At 45.6% G+C, this 14,800-nt stretch overlaps 1 protein-coding gene across 9 annotated transcripts in view; it reads left to right on the top strand.

Moving 5' to 3' along the window:
• The first annotated feature begins 609 nt into the window (after positions 1-609).
• The window catches only part of LOC135805809 (unconventional myosin-IXb-like), a 49,028-nt gene continuing 34,837 nt past the window's right edge, over positions 610-14,800 (top strand). For 3 of the 9 annotated variants that reach the window (XM_065319912.1, XM_065319914.1, XM_065319911.1), the window contains exons 1-22: positions 612-1,454; positions 2,982-3,076; positions 3,858-3,920; positions 4,189-4,297; positions 4,566-4,672; positions 4,965-5,016; positions 5,373-5,444; positions 6,047-6,136; positions 6,282-6,350; positions 6,893-6,934; positions 7,070-7,204; positions 7,399-7,520; positions 8,267-8,405; positions 8,884-8,974; positions 9,218-9,325; positions 9,519-9,567; positions 10,170-10,209; positions 11,091-11,171; positions 12,350-12,430; positions 12,766-12,876; positions 13,219-13,344; positions 13,594-13,710. In XM_065319912.1, the coding sequence (XP_065175984.1) occupies positions 975-1,454; positions 2,982-3,076; positions 3,858-3,920; positions 4,189-4,297; positions 4,566-4,672; positions 4,965-5,016; positions 5,373-5,444; positions 6,047-6,136; positions 6,282-6,350; positions 6,893-6,934; positions 7,070-7,204; positions 7,399-7,520; positions 8,267-8,405; positions 8,884-8,974; positions 9,218-9,325; positions 9,519-9,567; positions 10,170-10,209; positions 11,091-11,171; positions 12,350-12,430; positions 12,766-12,876; positions 13,219-13,344; positions 13,594-13,710 (2,379 nt within the window). In that variant the 5' untranslated portion in view covers positions 612-974. Of the gene's footprint in view, positions 1,455-2,981; positions 3,077-3,857; positions 3,921-4,188; positions 4,298-4,565; positions 4,673-4,964; positions 5,017-5,372; positions 5,445-6,046; positions 6,137-6,281; positions 6,351-6,892; positions 6,935-7,069; positions 7,205-7,398; positions 7,521-8,266; positions 8,406-8,883; positions 8,975-9,217; positions 9,326-9,518; positions 9,568-10,169; positions 10,210-11,090; positions 11,172-12,349; positions 12,431-12,765; positions 12,877-13,218; positions 13,345-13,593; positions 13,711-14,800 lie in introns of all 9 variants that reach the window. The other 6 variants (XM_065319918.1, XM_065319917.1, XM_065319915.1 and 3 more) reach the window with 3 other exon arrangements.

The following is a 14,800-nucleotide window of genomic DNA, read 5'->3' as shown; positions in this document are numbered from 1 at the left end:
GAGAATCTTTTGAAACATTATGACATTGTACTCGTACTCGTGTGCTCGTTCCGGTACATGCCCACATTTCGCATCTTTTATTGAGTATTGTCAGAGTCAGTGTCAGTAGTGACTACAGTACTAGTGCTGTAGCTGTAGTGGCCACTGGCACTGGCACTTAGTCTGTACGAGACTGGTCTACGAGTTCGTACTGACTGGTCGGTTGCTGCAGATATCCACAAAATTATTTCCGGTACGACTCGTATGCGCAGCTAGCTAGCCCGCCATGCGCCAGTCAGCGACTCGCGTTCGACATAACGCGATCTCTACGTCGTTCCTTTGACTTTTTTGTACGTGGGGCCGGGAGGTCGCAGTCTCGCGGACTCGATCGACTGCGCGCGGCGCGCGCGATATATGCGGGCCGCGTATACGGTACGGGATCTGCGTTGGGAGCACTCGATCGAGTGCACGACCAGGTGACCTTTGCGGCTACACATCGACCTGTCTTCAAGTCGCGCTCTTGCACTGCATATCTGTGTAGCATGCAGTGGATCGGAAGCAGCCGATCTACCGTCTGTGCTGCGTAGACTCCGTGCAGCTTTGCGTGCGGATGCGATGCACAAACAAGATCGGCTTTCTGTACCATGGCATGGGCCAAGCGCACTTCACAGTGCACACTGCCTGCATCTTGCATGCATGTCACTGCACCGAAGGCTGGAAGGCGGTGAACTTACTGAAGGCTTCGGCAAGTGAAAAAACACGGATGGCAAGGTTTTAGGAGGTAACAGATTTTTGCTACTGTTCTGTAGAGGCCAGAGTCAATGTGTTGTGTGGCTGTGAAGGCAGTGTTGCTTTCCAAGCCACCTTCATCTTCTGGGTGCTTCTTACGCACAGCCTAAGCTTTCGAGGCATGACATGGTATGATCTGTATGTAATGTGAGCCGACAACCTTTGTAAGTTATAGTATACGTTTGATCTGGAGTTGCGACCCAACCATGGATCTCGACCTTGATGCTGTTCAGGACCGCTTTTTTCAAGGACCAGAGACACAAGACGAAGTGAAAGACAGGCCAGATGATTTATGTAGTCTCAGTGAGCTTTCGGAGGACACCCTCCTCAAAAATCTTCAACGGCGCTTCGCCGAAGGCATCATCTACACATATGTGGGTACAATCTTGGTTTCCGTCAACCCCTTCAAGTACCTTCCTATTTACAACCCCAAGTTTGGAGAGCTGTACCGTGGGCGTCGTCTAGATGATCCGAGCCTCCGGCCTCACGTGTTCGCCATTGCAGATGATTCGTTCACGTCGATGGTCCGTAACAAGAAAAATCAATGTATCGTGATTAGTGGAGAGAGTGGCAGTGGAAAAACTGAAGCCACAAAGCTACTCTTGCACCATGTTATGCAAGTCAGTGCCAAAGTGCCCACCAGCGAGGAACTTCGCAGGATTCTCGGTACTGCCCCCGTCTTGGAAGTAAGTGACACATCAGTGACAGTGTGATGTATGTTTTCATCAAATCCTACTTATGTAGTCATGCTTCTTGTCTGCTACACAGTAGATCTACACCATGCATGGTACACTGTAAATGTAGACCTACACTGGCTACAGTCATGTACATCAAGGAGTCGTCCTGATGTACATGGATGCCTTTACAGTGGATGCACACAGTGCGCTGAGAGTGCTCGAATAGGCCTTATGCACGTTGTACAGATGCACAAAATCCCGTAGAATCTCGTAGAATCCTGTTGGCGCGGTTGGGTGTTGAATGTGCAGGACCCTATTGTGTTTACTGCTATTTCCACTACGAAGTGGGCCCTGAAGGCATTTCATACGAAAAGGTTTTCCGACAGAGATCTAGCTAGGCGTTAGTTCAATCACAAAGTGAAGAAGCTGGAAAAGCCATCGTTTGCCCTGAATTATGCAGATAAATTGTTCAAACGTTCATGTATAGCACACAATGAACACTCAACCGGGTATGTACACACCTACAACCCTAGTACAGAAATTCGTACATCTGTACAATGTTCATAAGGACCATACTACGGGGCAGAACTGATCAGACGCGCAAAATCCCCAAAGCTGTACAAAAGACGTTACGTTGTGGCGTAGGACGGTGCGAACCACGTGACGGATCACGTGGCTGATTACGTGACTGATCACGTGACTGATCGCATGACTGATCTGTGACTGATCAAGAGCTGTGGGTGCCGTAGCAGCAGCACAGCGGGCGATTACATGTGGATCAACCAAGTGATTGATCAATCACTGGCCCAGCTCTGCAGAATACGTTGTTTGTATGGCGACCTAGGGAAAGAGCGAGCATAGCGAGGGTTCTGAACTGGCAGCTCTGTCGTTGCAAATTGTTAGCTACTGCCATACCCGGCCAGTCCTGCATTCTCCAACATATAGTGGGGCAGATCATGAATTATTTGATGCTTCAGAAATGGCTTTGTAATGTAGGTCATTGCTGTATGAACTGGTGAATGCCGAACTCCTCCGCCTTTCCACTTGATTTCGTTAGAGTCAACCACTTGGTGTGTTGCGCCCTCCCGTATTAGAACGAAAATCGGTCTTCATGGTCCGGTGTCCTTTCTACACAGATAACATGTGTGCTTGGTGATAGTGTCAGTCCCGAGATGACCAATCTCAAGAGACTAATGCCAGGCTGTCTCCTGTGAAAGTGGTCGCTGAGCACATATTCTTGGTTATCATGCCCCTGACTTAGTCCAGATGTACTCCATTTTAGTGTTCATCAACTCGCAGTACTGGGTGCAACCCCTTCTCAGTTTATGCAAAACACGTAGTGTGTACCAACGAGTGGATTCTTCATGAAGGTTTGCCTGTTGCACGCAGGCTTTCGGATGATCGGAATTATTCAGAGCTGCCCATCTACTAGTATACGTGTGTGCGCTTATGTGCGTGCGTGTGTGTGTGTGTGTCTCTCTGTGTGTCTATGGTATGTGCTGTGCTTATTTGTGTAAATTTCAATGTGTGCAACAGGCGTTTGGAAATGCCAAGACCGTTTCAAACAACAATTCCAGCCGCTTTGGAAAATTTGTCATTCTCAACTTCAGGTCCAATGGCTCGTACCAAGGGTAAGTCTTCACTCCACTCTACTCCTAAAACCGCTCCATTCCTACCCATTGGCCCAACTTGAGCTCTCCAAACTACAGTATAATACAGTACGTGCAAAGTCGGCGAGCTGTTTGCATGGTGCCTGTACCATTAGTTGTCCCTGCTTCTTTTCTTCCGTAATTCATTGGTAGGGTTGCGTTGAATATGTTTAATGTTTAAAAAAACCTGTGTAGAGACATCAAACAATCCCGACAGGAAGGCTTCGCTGCGCTCTAGCCAAGTGCATGCTACAAGTAGACCACGAATGACTACAGAGTCTCCAGTAGCCATGGGAACTGAGTACAACTTGCAGGCAATGCACGTACAGCTGTGCATACCTTATGCGTGCATGCAGCACCCAGTACGCCGCTGGGCGTCCCAGGTTGTATCTTGGGTGTCCCGGCCAGCATGCACAGGAGTGTACAGGAGTGTGTACATTGCAGATGCCCAATGACCAAACTTGACAAAAGGTTATAGCTAGCTAAGGGATGTGATCAGTGAGAATCTGTGATGCTCATTAACAAGGGTAGACTAAGATGTGTGGGACCTGGAAGCTCTATTGTCTATAGCCCTTTCTTCATTTTCAAAGGAAGACGTGGTATGGAAAACGGTAGCCTAGCCATTATGTGATGATGGTCACAGATTTTTTTCTTCGTGCTACTTCACCCCAAAATGGGACTGCCCACTCTAAAGTTGTTAGTTGGTACCCTTCATTTTCTACTGTCACATGATCTTGTTTGGTATTTTCTTGTTCTTGCACAGTGCCTCCATTGAGAAGTATTTGCTTGAGAAGTCCCGTCTCATCCAGCAAAGCCAGATGGAAAGGTTAGCTTATTCATAATTCACGGACTACGTGTCTCGTTGGCTTCTGTCTCCTACGTAGTATTTCCTTATACCTATTATTCGTCCATGTTACTCCTGAAACATATTGTTTGCTGTCAAATGTCATAGTACTGTTAGCTTGGTGTGAGTTCACAATTTTTGTTTTGCCTCTCTCTTTCTCTCTCTCTCTCTCTCTCTCTCTCTCTCTCTCTCTCTCTCTCTCTCTCTCTCTCTCTCCCTCTCTCCCTCTTTCTTTTCACCCATTGTTTAGGAATTACCATATCTTCTACCTCTTGCTTGCTGGTGCTGACAAGAAGTTGCGGACAAGGTTCTTTCTGTCTACGGACACGACGAAGTATCAGATTCTCTCTGGCACGGAGGCAAGTGCCAACACCTGGTTTTGATGTTCAGTCTCCTTTGGAGAATGTGCTCTGTAGCTTTGACAATGTACTGTACCTGCATGTGCATTGTCTGTCTGAGACTTTCATGTGTGTATGTTTGGTGCTAAAGAATGACTATATTGGACGACATCTTCTTGTGGTCTCATGCCTATACTTGTGTCTGTTTAAAGGGTTCCTTAGAGATTTTGCCATTGAGCTTTGGTGCAACTTGAACATTTTTCTCTTCTACGTATTTCCATCTTCTTAGGATCCTGCCGGAAAGTGCTACACCGTACCCGACGTTGATGATGCCAAGGAGTTTGAAGCTCTCAACGAGAACATGCGCGTGTTTTTCACGCCCAACCAAATTCAGCAGTAAGTGCAGTGCATATACTGTATAATGCATAACTTGTCATTGTGGCCTGACCAGGACCAGACTCCCAGTGTTTGCAGTGGTACTGCTCTGCCAAGTTGTAGGCTTTGACTAGCTTGTCGATCATGCTTCACAGTGTAAATTGTAAACATGTTGACCTGCCTGAACTCGGCAAAGCACTAAATAGAAATTGCACAGAAAATCCGTACCTTCAATTTTGCACGAAAGGATCCTTTCCATCGATGTAATGTATGCATTCCCGGTGCTTTTTTTTGTTGCTCTTTTGTGTCATAGGGTGTTCCAGTTGATCGCAACCCTACTTAATCTGGGAAACATTGGCTTCACTGTAAGTTGATTAATAAAGCTGCTGCCCCCGTTCAGCTTTTTGTACACGTCCCAGTGCTTGTGTGCTCAGTTGCCGCATGTGTTTGTTTACAGGCGACCTACCCTTATAACGATAACCCCTATAACGATATTACCCTTATAACAATATCTCTTGGTTTGACGCACATATCGTTATAAGGGTAGGTCGACTGTATATAGTGGCATCCAGCATTTGTGTTGTCTGGCACGTATCATGCCTCGTGGCTCATGCTGATTGATGACAGCATATTGTTATGCCAGTCGCCCTAAGGCAGGTTAGTGGATGGTGCTACATAGAGTTGAGCCTGATAATCTTTTTGTTCTGCCGTTATATTACAGGATGACGAGTCTGGAGAAGGGTCAGTGGTCAACACTAATGACTCGCTGCGTGTTGTCAGCAATCTTTTGCGGGTAAGGGAGGATAGCCTGCTGCACTACTTTAAAGGGAGGTCCAATCCAAACATGCTTTGCAAAATGCAGCAAGTGAGTTAGAGCTGGGAGGTGTATGGACTGTTGCCGAGCAACTGGTGCTAAGTAGGAAACCGGATTGCTGGGAAAGTCGAGCTTGTAGTGCCATGGGCTTTACTACACACATCTATGTATAAACCCGAGACCATCTGATGACGGGGCAATTTATGTAAAGCAAAATGCTTACCGGTATGGTTAGCTGGGGCGGGGGTGGATGTGTAAGGCCCGAGACCTATTGATGGCCGAAAAGACATGAGCCAGTTTTGAGAGTTAAGCCCAGCTACGCACAGCATATCCCAGAGAAGTTCACTTCAGGTGCTTGGACATCAACTGGGTGACATTCATATGGATGTGACACTGTGAATAAGTATAGAGAGAGAGAGCAAGAGTGGTAGAGGTATGACCGATCAGCTGTTAACTCACATTTACGTTGACACACTGTTCTTACATTATGGGATATGTACTTCTCAATGCAGTGCTGTAATAGCGTCTCTGTGTGTGCGTGCGTGTGTGTGCGTGTTCTGCTGGCTTCTTTCTGATCCTAGGTTCACCGTGAAACACTAGGTGTCGCTCTGGTTACTAAGAAGACCGTCATTCGTGGCCAGGAATTCTCCTGCCGCTTCAATGTGCAAGAGGTGAGCGTACTCCAAGAATCAAATACCAGCTTCACTGGAATTATTTCTATTCAGGGCCCACACAGCCCTTGATGACGCTGACAAATAATATACCTAGATAAACCCCACTAAATATGTCTCTTCCGGCTGTGATTTGTGTGCCTAGGCTGAAGACAACAAGTGGGCCATGGGCAAGTGCCTGTATGAAGCTCTCTTTGATTGGATTGTGGCGAAGGTAAGTGATTGTGCCTGATTCTATATTGGACACCCAGTTTATTTATTTCCATGTACTTACAATTTAGCAAGAGTACATCGCGTTCACCCCCACACATGAGCCGAGCTTCAGGTTGTTCAGCGGATGTGTGCGTGCTGACGCCTATACAAGTTGTAGGCAGCTTGTTCCTGAATGTACGTCTACTCAGCTCTTATGCCACCAGTTACATTGCGATGTCCCAACATACATATGCGACACAGTGACGTCTTTGCCACAATCTCAGAAAACACGCTTGTCCTAAGCCTAGCAAGACTTAAGTCATAAGCAGAGGTTGTTAAACGATTAAAATCTGCTGCATAGTTAGCGGTATTGATGATCCCACTTGTGTAGTGTCGTGGTGTCCCTTGCTCCAGTCTTGCTCTGTAAGGATTCTGTTTGTTGCTCGATGGTTTATACCCAGAATTATGCACCAGAAGATCACCACGTTTATGTATTCCTCCAGGTCTATCCTTCACATTTGTGTTCATCAAGTACATTTTCCTTTGCTTCTTCTTTTTTTTCAGCTCAACAATAAGCTCGGCAATTCCCACACAAAGACCAAAGATGTAAGCAGCACAGCCCTCTATTTTGCTTTCTCACAATAATGATTGTGAATTCCGGTTGTGCATCTGCTTCATTTTTTACCTCTTGCATATGTAAGCAAATCTGCTGGTCTTCATTTCTTCTTTCTGCCTACGTAGACCGTGTCAATCGGTATCCTGGATATCTTTGGCTTTGAAGACTTCCAGCGCAACAGCTTTGAGCAGTTCTGCATCAATTATGCCAACGAGCAGCTCCAGCAGTACTTCATCAAGCACATCTTCCAGTTGGAGCAGGTGAGAACTCGGTCCTGTTCCTATAATTACTCAAATATGTTTTTGCGAGGCATGGCACAGTGAATTCTGCCTGTCGTCTTTGAAATTGCATGACTTTGAAGTATGTCAGTGGTCCGTAAATGCCACCATGATGACTGTAGAAAGGGGGTCCAGTGCGGCCAGCTTAAGTTCATTGTGGTTTGTGTTTGCTGCAGACTGAGTATGAGCGCGAGGGGATCAATTGGAGCTCTGTGCAGTATGTGGACAACCATGCGTGTTTGGAGCTGCTGACAAAGCGACCAACCGGTCTTTTCCATCTTATAGATGAGGAGAGCAGGTATGGTGATGCAACTGTTGCCTGGCAATGTCTGTACCACTTATATAATGTAGGACACATGCTTTGAAACGATGGCTACTAAAATCCAGCTGCTGGTTTTGTATAGTAGAGTTGATCACCAGGTGCACGTGTGACTTTGCGTGGGCCTGAAGTGCTCATTGCAGGAGGTGAATGGTTCACTTTGCCTAGCTGGCAGTCTCTGAATGCAGAAACTAAACCGAGTTTGGTTTCACCTATGCAGGCAAGGCTAATGTGTAAGTGCATGTTGTGTAAGCTACATGTAGTTGTTGCTGCAGCAGTAAATGGTTGCCAGCATTCTCCATTGGGTTATGCATTGTTTCTGCAAGCCCAACCCGAGTGCATACATGTCCTCCTGCACAAGTACAGAGGATGTCCCGGTTCACAGATCTAGTGTGCAGTGACAATTCAGTACAACATACCTCCAAGGACGTGCATCAATACTTTATATCCGAGGGCAAAATGACGGAAACCGACATGCTGTGTATTCAAATAAGTACGTTATATCCCGGATACAAAGAGAAGGCGTGTTGAATCCAGGTTACTTCATACAGCTGTACTGAAGTTTCAGTATAATTTTCATGATCTCCACATCACCTCGATACAGTTGTAACATGTGATGAGTTTTCTGGTTCCAGGATCCATGCATTCATTTCTTTTCTTCTAGCACAACCATAATTACTACCTCTGCTGTGATGCTTTTGCAATGGTTTGCTTTTCTCCATCAGATTGGCACAGGGAAATGACAAGTCACTCTTTGAGAAATGTTCCCACACGCACAAGTCACATTCTTGCTTCGAAGTGCCACATCAACGCGGTGTTTTCATTGTGCAGCATTACGCCGGTCATGTGACGTACACTGTTGATGTAAGTGTGTGTGGGTGTGTGTATTAGCGTGGGAATTTACTTGGCACACGTTCCACTCCACAACTGAACTTTGCTTGTGACTGCGGCTGGAAAGAAGTATTCTATCTGCAGTCAGTCTCAGAGCAAAGGAATGCTGGGTCCTCCCCCGAGAAATCATCTGTGCACAAGAGAAAATACACCTCACAAAGTTTTGGCGGAGGCGGACGACTCTGCCGGCGCATATGTACCTCCATTAACATTAGCTTTTGGTCGCGCAGTTGTCAATGAAATCAAGTAGGACTCATGTGGATCTCTTCAGCCACCGCGAGTATCCTACCTGGACTGTGTGAGGGCCACGGGATATCCTCTTGGACTGATGCTTCCTGCCATGCCTGGCATGGTCTTGTATGCATGTCAAATGGTTTGTTTACGATGCATTAGAGTATCGGGCTGCTGATAAAGGGTTAATATGTACACTTTGCCTTTTGTTGAACTGCAGGGTTTCCGTGACAAAAACAGAGACTTGATGCGCCAGGACATCATCCACGTGCTGCAAAACAGCCGCACGCCGTTTATCCGCGAGCTTATCTGTAAGAGTTGTGTGGCTATCTGAAAACAGCTGTCAATGTTGCTGTTTACTGCTTGATCTTTGCTTTAGTAAACAGCCAGCGGGGTTCTGCTTGTACCTAGCAGTAGTTCACACACGTGCCCCTGATTGTGGGATGTGGAGAGTTAGCCTCAAAGAACGGGCTGATTATGATTCAGAACTGGTTCGATTGAAGCTCTTCAACATAGTTGCTTGATATTCTATTTCCTTCGTGTTGTCTATCCAGTCAAAGAATCCTCTGCTCTCCGGAGATGGCGCAAGGCATTTGACATCATTTCCAGCATTCAGTACTGGAAGTTGATTTCAGCATCGGAGGAGGACGTGCAGGATGATGGTAGGTCAAGATCAATTTGAAGAACCACTCTTGTGTTCATTTTCCAAATACTGGTACAGTGCTTTATCTCCTCTCGTCTAAGGCATCGTAAATTAGTGTCATTTTTCTGTTTTCCTTAGGTTATTATTCGTTGGGAATTCCTTTGTGATATTGTTATGTGATGTTTACTTTCATTTGTGCTTTGTGAATGCAGATACCAATCAGCTGTGTCCTATCGATCTCCGTAAGAAGAGAAAGTCATGGTAAGCACTGTCACTATGACTTTCTGCCTTGTGTCAACTATGCAGTCAATATGCAGTATGTAGTTAGTATGCAGTATGTAGTCTGTACACCGTATATATAGTCAGTATCCAGTATAGTCAGTCTCTGAACTCGACCTCATCCTTTCCCCTTTACTTAGCTCTGGGCTTTCTTCATCCCTGGCTCTACTTTCATTCAGGAACAACCATGGGAGTATATTTGGTCTTTGCTAAGTTGCAATGGTATAGCGTAGAGTCCTGCGCAAAAGTCCACAGGCATATTTGAAGGCACTATTAGCAGGCTGGTGGTTCATCTTCTACAACAAGGGCTTACACGGTGCGCTGCACAAAGTGCAACGTGGGATTCACAAAAAGGATTGTTGCAATGGCGACAACAGTGAAACTGGGAACCCCCCAGTTTTCACATGCCACTACTGCACTTTTGGTGGACTTGTGTAAGAACATGGCTCTAGGTTCATGCATGCGCTTATACTGTGGTACCTGTATCTGTTGCTTTGGCCATGGGCTTTGCATGCCCACGGACTTACACATGATGCTCTGTGCTGTTATGTGCTGTTATGCTCCTTGCCTGTTACGTATTGCAGGCATCTGCACAAGCGCGCCAGTGTTGATATGGCACAAGTTGTAAGTATTCTGCAAGGGTATGCTTATCTCACGTGTCATACCGCTGTAGCTATAATTATATTTTCACGAGAGATGAGCTACCCACTCCGTTACCAATCATTAGTACAGTCGTCCCTCTCTAATCCGGCACCTTTTGCTACGGCGTTTTCTGCTGGATTAAGAAATCCTGCCCTCTGACCCGGCCCTACCCAATTGCATGCATGTATCATATGTACGTCAAAACGCAGGGTTTTTCCGTGTCGACCCAAGTATTTGGTGCACGGCTTTATATTCTCAATTGTTCTCCAGGAATATACACAGTGATAAAGTAATAAAGTAAAACAGAGAACATGTTCACATGTACTCTTGCACACGCACACACACACACACCTGAAAATTGGCAGGACACTACTCCTTGCTAAAATAAGAAAGTATGGTTGACTGCCGTTGTCTCCTGGACAACATTGACCAGACTGGCCTAGCCTGGCCTAGCAAGGAGTGCACCTGTACGGTACGCGATTTACGACTGCCGGATTAGGAAATCAAACTACGTGCAGTTTGAGCGATTCGTTTCAAAAAGTCATTGCCGGAGGCGGAATTCAAGTGCCGGATTAAGGTGTAGGAATTGAACGAAAAAAATCGGTTTCGTCAGAAAGTGCGCCGGTTGGCAAGGGTTCCGGATTAGAGAGGGACGACTGTAATAGGATCCCGATGATTTCCTTGCTGCTGGTAACATGCAGTTTGTTTGAGATGTTAGGTCATCTGTAGAGTGTAGTTACAGTCACTTTGTGTAGATATTCTCTCGGTGAGGTGAGGCTTGCAGCACGTTCCTCACCTGGCTGCATTCCACTGGGGTCGGTTTGACGGCATGCTTATTTGGTGCTCTCATTCTTTGCTCCTAGGCCAAGATTCAGAAGCCTGCGCCTGAGAAGGAGACAGCTAAAAAGTCTAACAAGAGTCCCACGGTCGGTGGGCAGTTCATGGTAAGGAGCACCTCTCTTGAATAATAATAATAATAATAATAATAATAATATGGCACTTGTGACCATGCAAGTGTCTACATTACGCAGTTATCACCATTACGACGTATCACAATATAAACACCTGTACAGTGCTGTGAGTTGCGTACACAAGATACTAGTAATGCTACACTTACTGCAAGGTTCACAAACAACCCTATCCAGTCTAGGGGCACATATAACTGGGGTCTGGTTGGCTTGACTTTACTGCGCACTGGTCAGTGTTATTATCAGCATACTGTAGGTCCACATATATTCGGTGCATATTCATTTTATTTTTGGCCTGGTCATATTTGGCCGAAGTTTTGTTTTGCGAGGCTCAGTGTGACAGTGTACTGCAAAGGAATAAACTTTCATGGCAGCCAAATTTGCATTTTCAAGAATTGCGCTGGTTCACGATGAGAAACTTTCGCGATTAATTACTTGAAGTAATTGCATTCGCGAATGTTTGATGGTCACGAAAATAGCGAAAGTTTCTCACTTTACACAGTATACAGTCAGCAGCAGTACATGCTGAAAATATAATGCAGTCGAAATGTGTTTTAGCCCGGGAGGCCGACATTTGAATGGGCCGACCATTTGTAGACTTAGAGTATTGACAAACTAGAGGTGAAACAATTATACTTGTGTCTCGAGTATTTGCTCGGTGTTTTTTCTAGCCGTACTCGTGTAGTAAATCAGAGCACTCATACTCAGTGTAGTAAATCAGAGTACTCATACTCGTACTCAGTGTAGTAAATCAGAGTACATGTACTCATACTCAGTGTAGTAAATCAAAGTACTCGTACATATAGTAAATCAGAGTAGATGTGCTCGTTCATATATCACGCATGTACATACTGCAGAATTTAGCAGTTTCAGATTCTGCGACGAGTAGAGGTTGATATGCAGGTTGTGAGTAATGGTTAAATTCTCAAATGTCCATCGGAGAAAATAACTCTTCACACTCGGGGATTTTTGCTGCAAACTGTCTTCGCCCTACGACGGACATGGGAGATTGGCAGCTGTAGCTGAAACCTTCATGGGTCTACCATAGGGCACAACGTTCCGCTTATATCAGTACATTGCCATGTGTTCGGCAGGATGGTACACAGCATACATGTTGTACACCTTGCTTGCATCTGTATGTTTGTGTTTCTCAGACATCTCTCAATGTGCTCATGGAGTCGCTCGGACAGTCTAGCCCCTACTTTGTGCGCTGTATCAAGTCCAATCCTACACAGGTATGAGCTAAGAGCTTGTAGATCCCACTCATGATAACCATGGCATGGAGGAAGCATGTTGATATGTTGATTCCTTTTGCTAGGCTGACTGCATGTTGTCAGTGTCCTATATCTTAACCTTTGCATTTTGGTATGCATCATTCAATACTAAGTGTTGTGCCGAGCTTCTAATACATCGGGTGTTCTCCATTCAGTGTGGTCTCCAGTCTTTCGACTTTATTACTGCAGATTGCCGCCTTGTTGTCTTTAGTGCACATTTTCTAATGCCGCGTACAGCATTGTACTAAGTTGTACTGTGCATGTCACCTTCATTTGCTTGCTTCTGATGTGCATAGCAACCGCTGGCGTTCGATGAAAAGAAAATCATCACGCAGCTCCGGTACTGTGGTATGCTGGAAACAGTGCGCATTCGTCAACTCGGTTATAACATCCGTATGCCGATCGGAGTAAGTGTACTGCTGGATAGTAGATACCTCGAGACATTTGCATTCTCCTGACCATGGTGGTGGGTGACTGTGGCCTCAACTACTAGTAGCAGTATAAAGAACAAGAGTCATGTTGGGCATTTTCTTTTGTTTTTCAGCCGTGTTCGGTCTTCCTTCGCATTACTTGTACTGCATAGATGGTTGACATCATAAAATGATTCATCCATGGCAGCCACGTGTTCCTACAGAAATAGTCTGCACGGGTTGAATAGGAAACAATGATGACCCCCTCAGCAGGTCGTGAGAGCACTTTCCTGTTGGTACTGACCGTATTCTTTTTGCTGTCTTTCTCTTTGCTGCCAGGAATTCTTGGATCTCTTTGGAATCCTCGTGCCCAGCTCTGCGATCGGTAACACACAGCAGTTGGTAGAGGCTCTTTTGGAAGATCGAGCAATCAGCAAAGACCAGGCGCAAGTTGGATCTTGCAAGGTATGCAAAGAAGAGCCTGTGGAATGTCCGGGTCATTTTACTAAGTCTTCCTTTCCTCTTCATCTACACCTGAAGTCCCCGTGCTGTTGTATGCAGTTCATGAGATATTCATTAGTTTGAGGGAGTTGCAAACGACTTGAAGACAAGTTCTTCATATTCACTTACAGTGCTTTTCGTCCACTCCTAGACCTGTGTGCTTTGTGCGTGTGTTTTTACCAGTGGTTTGTTTTTGGTTCCTTTGTTTGTTAGGTGTTCATGAAGTCTTACATTGAGCGCAACTTGCAAACTGCAGTCCAGGCCCGCCTCACGCATGTAGCTGTTGTCATTCAACGTTGTTTCCGCCGCTTCCTTGCCCGCCAGCGAAAGGTTAGTTGTGCTTCTGATATGAGGTGTTTTTTTGTGTTTTTTTTGTTTGTTTCCCATTACGGTGAAGCACTGTGGGAGAGTCCCACCTTGATTTACAGCCGGGAAAAGGACAATTGTATGATGAAGTGCAATTAAGGTCATATGATGTAAGAACCCGAGTGTACTGGGGCCGCACATGTCCCTGTAGCAGGTCACTGTTTGCAGCACAATGTTATGTGTGTCGAATGTACACGTAGTATGGCCTACAGTCTGGACTTGCTCATCCACCTCGCCTCCAAAACCCGATTACAAAGGGGTCCAGGTGGTGGGTCACTCTCGTGATTCTTTACCCGACGTTAACTGAAGTGCTACTCCCTGGAGTTGACGGGTTGTTCCATTGATCATCAAATACCAGTGAGGTGTTTGTAACGGCAGGGGCATGTAAGTAATCCTCCTGTGAGCATTGCGGCACACAGAAATACGGCTTTAAGCATGGTTGTTATGATAGCTATATGAATAGCTATGTGAATGCTTCCTACACACATTGTTCTGTGTTCTGCTTTGTCACAAAGCTAAGGCAGTTACTGACAGAGGCTCGTGTAGCCAGGCAAACATCCAGAGTTAAAGGTTTAGAGGGCATAAGCAGCCTTTATATAACCGAGGCCTTATTTCCATCATTTCTAACGCTGACCTGCTGTGACGGCAATTGATATCCAGCCCCTGGTTTTGTGAGCACGTGCATGCCTGCTCTTTACATGCCGGTCCGTAGGTCTACATGCTTTTCACCATGCAGGGGCAGACACGCCGTGTTTGCGAAATCGGTGCTGGACTTTATTTGGTACCTTTGTAACTTTACTATGTGCCGGGTACTTTGATTCTATCAGTGCATTTTCATTCCCTTTAAACTCGCTCAATCTAATTAGTCTTTATGCTGGATTGATCCTTTGTTGATAATAATGTATGTGAACTGCTTGCAGAATTGTCCTGAATGCATAGCTTGTTTTTAAACTTAAAATACAGTCTGGAATATTGCCAGAGGAATAATCTAATGCATACAGTTCAATAATGAAATCATTTTTTCCCTAAAAATAATGACTATGCTTGTGGCACA

The sequence above is a fragment of the Sycon ciliatum genome, chromosome 1, assembly GCF_964019385.1.
Source record: "Sycon ciliatum chromosome 1, ocSycCili1.1, whole genome shotgun sequence".
NCBI lineage: Eukaryota > Metazoa > Porifera > Calcarea > Leucosolenida > Sycettidae > Sycon > Sycon ciliatum.
Note: the sequence above shows the minus strand (reverse complement) of the source record. Positions and strands in the feature narration are given on the sequence as shown.